Consider the following 8,879-nt stretch of genomic DNA (forward strand, 5'->3'; position numbering starts at 1 on the left):
ATATTTCCTCCTGGTTTTGGGAAGAGGTTTTGGCTGAAACCTATACCTGGTGCCATGAAGACTTCTCACTTCCAAGTGTGTCTTACTCCAAATCTGCATCTACTGTGTGATTTGTACTGGGATTAGTCTTAATCCTATCACATTCATTCACTGTTGATGGCAATGTCCATTGCAGGAGCCATGCTAACGAAGCTCAGCCTGAAACTTCTGCCATTGCACCTAGAAGGTCCTTGTGAATGAAAGTGGATGAGAAAAAAGGCACATAGTTATTCATAGCCCCTCCCTCAATGTGCTTCACACAGAGACAACCCAATCTTACAGATGCCTTGTGTCCTGGATGTCCCATAACTTTTGAAGTTCACTTAAGTATGCAGAAGGTTTTCATATCCCATTGAGCTTTATTAAGCTTTTAAATATAAATTATATATATATATATTTGAAAGATTGACTGAAGAAACAGGAGAGTGAGAGAAAAACAAAACATATATTTAATTAGAAGCTGTATAATAAAAATACTATTTTAGTAATATCTAATCTCTAGAGCAGTAGACATGTATCATGCATACCAGGGATATCTAAGTGGAATTAAAATATTCTTCTACTGCATTTTCCCCAAACTTTTTCATTCCCCGAGTTTTTAAATGCAACATTTCATCCTCGTTTCCTAGAGGGATGTTCTCACCAGGTGTGAGTAGACTGGGTACATCCCTACCCTTAGGAAGGCCATCGCCTTGGACTCCCTCTGCACCTGTCAGGGCAGAGACCTGGGCTCAAGTCAAACCCATCCAAAGGGTTTTGTATGGTCACAAGCACAGTGTGAGCAGGGGAGATTCTTCCAGTTGTCATATTTACCCCTTCAACTTAGTGTTCCTTAGCTCCTACATTTTTGTGTTCAGGTTAATGGAGAGCACTCTGCTTGGTTGTCTGGAGCTGGGTTGCTCCTGGTCAAGGCAGGAGAAGTATTTTCAAACACACAGGGAAGAAAAGGGATGCACCTCTTCTGATGAGAAACTCATTGCAAACACTCAGTGTGCTCCCATTTTTTTTCCCTTTCTAAAATACCTGAGCTTGCCAAGGAAAGTGCTGTAAAATGAACAGCTTTTTCACTGTTTGCCTTAGCAACTTCAATAGCCCAGGAAGCCGATGCGACTTAGGAAAGGTACTCTGAAATGAGCCATCTGGTTTTGGCACAAGGCACAAGGCTTAGAAAGAAAAACTATCACCGAGGTCTATTTATCAATAAAATATTTAATAAACTTATCTGTACAAAATATTAAAAAGGTTACTGAAGAGTATACAAGAATACTTATTTAACAAATATATACTGCTATATAATATATTCAAGAAAATATAGATTGCTGTTTACAGTTCATTTACAATCCAATATGTACAATCCATTTAAACTTTAGAATACATACAAACAATGCATTTACACCATCACTTACAGAGCTATCTTCTCAGAGATATTTCACACTCAGACCTGACAAAGCTGAACAAATACATGGAAAGGTTAGAGGCACACACAGGGATACAAGTATTGCTTCAAAAAAATTAACTACTACAGATATAGCTATTGGAAACTTGAGTCCTTTTTCATTTTACTGATATTTTCCTTTCTAACCAAAGAAAATAAGACATAAATAAAACCATGACTGACCAGCAGAGAGGCTCATTTTGTCATAAAAAGAGCTCCAGATAGTCTTCACTTCAGAAAAAGAACAGGCAAGGGTAGGATAGGTGCTAGTTTAGCAGACTGGATAAACAAGGACTGACATTGCCCCAGGCTGCATCTAAGCTGGGGAGCACCACAAACAGAGCAGCTCTTCCATGCACTGAAAGGCCTTTGGAGTCAGCCCCCAAACCACAGGGCCAAGAGCTTGATTTACAAAGGTACGGCACTTCAGATGCTCAGATCTTTCTTTTATGCACTATTTAATCCTACAGGTTAACCTACTCACAGCACATGGGGTGAATTAAACCTGCATGATCACCTTTCCCTGCCCAAAGAAGGTGCCCCACTCTCAGTTGATCACAGCCAACTGGACCACGTCTCTTCAGCGCCTCCTCAATGACCAGAGCCTGGTGCCATCCCTTCTCTTGCCCCATGGAAGTTCTCTAACACCTCACAGCTCCCAGCCCAGCCAGTGTGAGTTCTCAGCCCTCAGCTGGGGCTCTTGGTCTTTTCCTCCTGCTCCCCTCCTCTCTCTTCTCAGGGATGTGGTTATTGGGCAATATTGATGGTAGGTGAACAGTTGGACTAGTTGATCTTAAAGATCTTTTCCAACCATAATGATTCTTCAAGGTAGGGCTGTGGGAGCAGAAAAGTTTCTATGTGGAACAGCACTACAGAGAACACAGCCATCTCTCCCCATAGCCAAGATCAAAGCCAATTCCACAGCACCCAGAGTGGCCAGGCCCTAACCAGCTCCATATTTCCATTATTGCTCTGCTAATGGAGAACCTCAGTGGAGGTTCATAACACAGCATAGCAGTGAGAAGACCCAAATGCTTCCATCTGCTATTGGGAAAACATTTGAATGTGTGAGCAGGAACTCTACTCTCTCCACCATGAGCCCAGCCAGACCCATAGCCTGGTGGCTCCATGTCTGCAACTCATGCTGGTAGGCCTCAGCCTTCAGAAACAGGCTGCCCAGAGAAGCTATGAATGCTCTCTGGAGGTGTTCAAGATCAGGTTGGATGGGGCCCTGGGCGGCCTGATCTGGTGGGGCACAATCAGCCCACATCAGTGTAACTGGATGGGCTTTAAGTTGTCCCTCAACCTAAGCCATTCTACAATATGATATGATTCCTCTCCTCACTCGTTCTCCATTTCCCAGCCACCACAAATCTCAGTGCTCCTTATTTGAGTCAGAATGAACCCTCAAGGCCATCTAGTCCAACTCCCCTGCAATGAACAGAGACACCTACAGCTTGATCAGGTGCTCAGAGCCCTGTCCAGCCTGACCTTGAGTGTCTCCAGGGATGGGGCATCCACCACCTCTCTGGGCAACCTCAGCCAGAAGCTGAACACGAGTACATCACCCTGCCCATGCCTTCCCCCAGGCTCCTTACAGCACAGCAAATTCAGGACTGCTCTAATAGTGGTGCCAGCAGAAGGGAGAGCAGCAGCACAACCTAAATATCCTGAGGCTGTAAAACATCCTCAGAGATGAAGGATAGGCTCTTTGTTGGTCCTCCTCCACCAGCAGGAGTTCCAGATTTTGATAATTTATTGAACATCCAGGACAACTGCTGATACAGTATGAATACCAGAGAGTGCTGTGCATTCTCATGTATGCAGCAAGGCACTAAAGGAACAAGGAGCTTCAGAGGCTGACTGCAGCTGGTTTTGTCATGGAAAAGATAAACTAGCTTATGGCTGGTACAACATAGTAGATGCACCAACGTGGTTCAGCAGAGACCCACTAAGGACAGGAGGGGCAGAGAGCTCCCCGTGCCTGCGGTTCTGGGGGAGCTGGCAGGGTGACCACCACTAAACACACACTTCAGGGTTTGTGGGAGAGAGCCCTGAGGCTGCCAGCAGCAGAAGTGGCTGCTTGCTTTGCAAAGGGAGTGTGACCAATAAATCACTGCTGGCCTTTCCCTGCTCTCCCCAGCAGCGAGAGCCACACGAGCAAGATGTGAGCTAAAATCCATATGGTGCGAACGCACGCAGAAGCGGCTGCCGCTCAGCTCTGAGCAGAAGGCAGCTTGGGGTTGCCAGACTTTTCCTCACGGGTGTGCCAAGCATCAGCAAACAGCCCAGGAGGACATCGCCGCTCCATCTGCCCCTGCTTCGGGACCCCAGTGGGTTGTGGTCTCCAGGACGCAGTGAAGCGGTGCTGGAAGCACAGGCTCTGGTGTTACACACAGGTTCCACGCACCAGCCTTGGCCTGACCATGCACCTTGAGTCCCAGCTAAGTGCTGTCAAAGCCTTTTTGGATCTCAGCAGCTTTTCCCTGTGCCTAAGTCATTGCTGCCCCACACAGGAGGGGAGGGAGCACCAAGCACAGGTACACGGCCCTTTCCAGACGCTTGCTATTTCTAGCTTTGCTGTAATTACATCCTGCAGATAAAAACGGTGCAGAAGGTCAGGCAAATCCTCCAGGAGAACATACTCTGCATGGAAACTGTTTCTGTTTTCTCTTTTTTTTTTTTTTTTTCCCCTCTCTTTTTTTCCTGGAAAGGCTGTATAAATACAGCAGATTGGGAACCTGCAATTATCCATTCAAATCGTTCCGAGTCCACTGAATCTACCTTTGTCTGCTTTCAGCCTCTCGTCTCCTATTTATACTGCTCAGCAATCAGCTCAAGCAAGAGGAGATGGATCAGGAATACCTCTTCACAGGGTGGTTTCAATGCCTTTATAGGTCCTGGCAGTGATACCCCAGAGAGCATCCCCTGGCAGGAGCCAACCTCACCTATCACAGAGTCATAGAAAGGCATAGGTTGGACGGGGACTTCAGATCATTTCCAACTTCCTGCCATGGGCAGGACTGCCACCCACATCAGGCTGCCCAAAGAAGAGCTCTCTGCCAAAAAACAGAGGTGCCCTATGGGGAGAGTGGCAATTAATTCCCAAATGGGCAAATCCACAGACAGCACTGCCGCCAGCTGCAGCCTCTGGTGCTCTCCCCAGACCTCCCCATTTTCCCTTACTGCAGTTGATCCAGGCTGCAAACCTGCGGTGACCGAGCCAGAATTTTGCTCTCTGGGGCACAAATGTGGACATGGTTCTGTGTCCTGCAAGAAGGGGCCTGGGGCCACTTGTGGGGCTGTCAGGAACTGTATGTGTATATAAATACTGAACTGCCCACAAACCTCTACAGCAAATATTTGGAGGAAAGGAGAAAAAAAAAAAAAAGGAAAACATGTTTCAGCAGTGAGGAAAGCTACCTGGAGACCATCACTGATTGAAGAGCCAGGTATGTGGAAGCTTGATGGGCTTGGGAACAGTGCAGGGCCAGCATCCCCCCACTCTGATTGATGCTTGTGCTAAGGGTGTGGTACAACAGCTGTTAGGGATGTTGGATAAGGTTTGCTGGAGTCCTGGGGATGAGGACGGAGAGACACTGGGATTGTCCCACAGAGTACCTCTCTGCAGTGATACACAGGATGGGAGCCCTGCTGATGTCTTACTGTCTCAGCGGGGGCTGCTTGGGTGAGAGCTGGGTGCTCTCTTCTGCCCAAGGAAGTGGTCTGGGGCTGGGAGGCTGCCTGCCCTTTGTTCAGACATCTCTGAGGATGAGGAGCTCTATAGAAAAAAAATAAACATTTTCCAGCAGGAATTGATCTCCCCAAAAGCAAACTTCCATAGCTGAGTACTGATATTTATAAGGCAACAACTTGGACACCAACAAAAACCAAATCATCAAACCCAAAGCTATCCCATCCCTGACCTAAGCAGAGCCACAAAGCTGCAGCTCAGTAAAGAAAGCCACCTGGCAGCATCCCACAATTGATACCAGGCTTCTTGGGGTTCAAGGCACAATTTAAGCCCATCTCCTATCAATATGCAGCCCTCTCAGCTCTGCTCTTTGCAAGTTAAATGTCTCTGCCCAGAGGATGCGGGCTCCCTTAGGGCAGGCAGGGAGGAACGGAGCTGCTGCCAAAGGGAGGTGGATTGGAGCCCGGCCTTTTTATAGCAATTACTTGGAAAAATAAGAACCCAAGCAAAGCAGCTCATCCCTGGGGAGCTCAGGACTCTGCTTCTCCCCAGATGCTCTGAAGAGGTGTCCTTACATGCAGAAAGAAAAGCTCCCACCGCCCCAACACGAGGGCGATGCAGAAAGCCCCAAAACTTTGAGAAAGGAACAGAGAGGGTTTCCCCATCCCTTCGGGGCAGCCCATGGGGACAGGGGGCTCTTGGAAAGGCACACACCAAAATGTGTACGTATATATATATATTATATATATATTTATATATAAAATGGGGCATGGTGGGGTGGGGAAGAGCCGCAGAAATTGCTACCTGCAGCCGCACGTCTCCACCACCATGTCCTCGTACTGTTTGTACACCACGTTGTTCCCGGAGTCTATGTAGAGGATGCTGATGGGGCTGAGCTTGGAGGGCACGCAGCAGCTGGGGGGGGGTGGATTCCGGATCCATGGAGTTCATCAGGGTCTGGATGATGGCGTGGTTGGTGGGCTCCAGGTGGGAGCGCAGGGGGAAGTCGCAGACCCCCTCGCAGTGATACGCCTCGTAATCCAACGGGGCGATGATCCAGTCGTCCCAGCCCAGCTCCTTGAAGTTGACGTGTAGGGGCTTCCTGCTGCAGCGCGTCTTCGCCTTCTTCCCATGGCCTTTGCCCCCGGAGCGGGCAGCGATGGTGGTCCTCCTCTTCCTCCGTTTGGGGTACGCCTCCCGGCCGGGATCAGGAGGCTCCAGCAAGGGAGGGCCGCCCAGCACCTTCATCCTCTCCCGGATCTCCTTGAAGAGGTTCTCCTTCCTCTGGGTGCGGGAGAAGGCCACGAGCAGCGCTCGCTCGAGGGGCTGCGGATGGGGTTTGCCGAATCCCAGCTGCCGAGGGGGCAGGAGGCGGCCCGAGCGATCCGACACCACCCTCAGCACGAAGCACAGCAGTTTGCCCTTTGGGGGCCTCTCCCTGCGGTCTCGAAGCGCTTCCCAGACGTCAAACACCTCCCATTTGGAGCCTGCATCCACAACATCGGCTGCTCTGGAGTCCAGCAGCCTGGGCTCTTCGTCGGCCCGACCGGAGCAGGTGGAGAGGAGCAGGTGGTGGAAGGTGCCTTCGGGGGACAGGGCCAGGCTGCGGTTTGCAGGGAGGGAGCGTAGGACCCGCAGCTCTGCGCCCGTCACCTCCTCTGCCTCGGGCAGGCTGGAGATGTCAAAGAGGTAGCGCTGCTCGGGGGCGGAAGGGGAGGCATCTGGGAGGGAGAAAAGAAAAAGAAATGCAAAAAGAACAAGAAAAAAATACAAAAAGAACACAGGGAAAAAAAAAAAGAAAAAAGGAGAAGGAAAAAGGGGGGAAAAGGAGGAAAAAAGAAGAAGAAGAAAAAATTAGAAGAAATAGAAAAACGAAAAGGAGAAAAAAAAAAAGGCACAATATCAAACCCAGCCAGGATAAGCCGAGCGCTCGTAACGGAGGTGCGCGGGACAAGCAGTGAATGGTAGCAATGGGCGAAGGGCTGAGCAGCCCGGCGGGAGGGAAACAGCCCTCTGTCCCGGCGGTGTCACCGCGTTCAGGGGCGGAAAAAGAACGGGGAGGGAAGGAGGGGTCGGAGGGATGGCTCCGAGCGAGTGCCCTCCCGCTCCCCGCGTCCCCCCAGCAAAGAACAGGGGAAATCCCATTGTCCCCTGCAGGCACTGGGTGCTGCCTCGGGGTGTCTGCCACGGGCGCATTCCAGAAGCTGAATCTGTCCCTGTTTGTTTTTTTTTCATAGAAACAGCAAATACCCGGAGTTGGAAGGGACTCGTAAAGATCATTGAGTCCAACGGGGTGCACGCACAGCCCAAATGCAGACTTGTGCCGTTTCTGGCACCGTTGATATACCAGATGTTAATTTAAAAAGAAATAGATAAATAAAAAGAAGAGCTGGAGGGGGTGAGAGAAGGGGAGATGAATGAGTTCTGGGGTTTCTTCTTTTCTCCTCTCTAATAAGAAACCAGACCGCTGCACGCTGCCATGCCCGAGCCCCGCACTCTCCCCGACTCGCAGCCGCGCTGCGGCTGGGAAACAGCTTTCTCCCCGTCCTTTCTTACAATAATAATAATTATTATTTTCTTTTAAAGCAAATCTGCAGTTCCAGAGGGGCCGGATAACGGGATCCCTTCGCAGAGCTCACCCCGCAGCATCTCCCCCCGCCCCGGCCCGGCTGCTCCCCCGCTGAACCTCAGTGCCGCTGCCGGGCAGAGTACAGAGGCTGCGGGAATCCGGGCACAGAGGGAGCCGGGAGCTGCCGTTCCCTTCGGCTTCCCATTGTATTCCATCTGGGGAGGGCAAGAGGGTCTGATTTAATTATTTTTTTCACCCCGCGAAAAGTTTTGTCGGGACGACACAGTGCGTGTAAGCGCACATGGGAGAAAAAAAGAAAAAATAGATCGATGTGTGTCTGCTCAATTCAAAATCATCGGATCCGCGGGTACGAATGGGGCAAAGAAACACAGCCCCAACGCGGGGCACCGCAGCCGCAGTGCCGTCCCCGATCCCGGCGGTGGAAGCATCCCTATGGGCAACGCCACGGGTGGGAGAGGATCGGAGCTCTGCCTCGCGCTTGCTTCCACCCAGCCCTTCTCATACCCGCACCCTACAGCCACGCACTGCCCCGCGGGGCTCACGCGTAGCCCCATCCCCACGCAGCTCCATCCCCACGCACTGTCCCGTCCCGCTCACGGCTCCATTCAAGCGCGCTGCCCCGTCCCAACCGACGCTCATCTCCATCTCCATCTCCATCTCCATCTCCATCTCCATCTCCATCTCCATCTCCATCCCCGTCCCGCGCACATCCCCGACGTGCGCTCCCCCTCTCGCCGCCCGGCCCCGCACTCACCGCCCCGCAGCCGCTCCACGAAGCCGGTGACGGTGCCGACGGGGCGGGCGGCAGCGCCTCGTCGGGCGGCCAGGCGCTGATAGAGGGTCACCATGTAGCGGTGCGGCACCACCGTGCCGTTACGGAGCGCCCCGTCCCTCCGCGGCGGGGAGGAGAAGGGGGAGGCGGCGGCGGCGGCGGAGGAGGAGGAGGAGGAGGAGGCGGAGGAGGAGGAAGGCGCGGCTGCCGGGGGTCGCTGGGGAGCGGCGGCGGCCTGCGGCCCGCGGCGGAGGCGGCAGGCGCCCAGCAGGCAGAGGCAGAGGGCGGCGGCGGCGGCGCGGAGGCGCATGGCGGCGGCGCGGCGCTCGACGCTGTGCTGCTGCCGCCG

General features: G+C 51.9%; 1 protein-coding gene across 1 annotated transcript; it reads right to left on the reverse strand.

Moving 5' to 3' along the window:
- Window positions 1-1,330: 1,330 nt before the first annotated feature.
- Window positions 1,331-8,840, reverse strand: GDF7 (growth differentiation factor 7). The gene is given in 3 exon segments (XM_042815961.1): window positions 1,331-6,091; window positions 6,093-6,889; window positions 8,513-8,840. Coding segments are annotated over 3 exon segments (1,248 nt in total). The 3' UTR covers window positions 1,331-5,968.
- Between the last annotated feature and the right edge of the window lie 39 nt (window positions 8,841-8,879).

The sequence above is a fragment of the Centrocercus urophasianus genome, unplaced genomic scaffold (genome assembly GCF_019232065.1).
Source record: "Centrocercus urophasianus isolate 14NV4802_14NV808 unplaced genomic scaffold, USGS_Curo_1.0 seq_10, whole genome shotgun sequence".
NCBI lineage: Eukaryota > Metazoa > Chordata > Aves > Galliformes > Phasianidae > Centrocercus > Centrocercus urophasianus.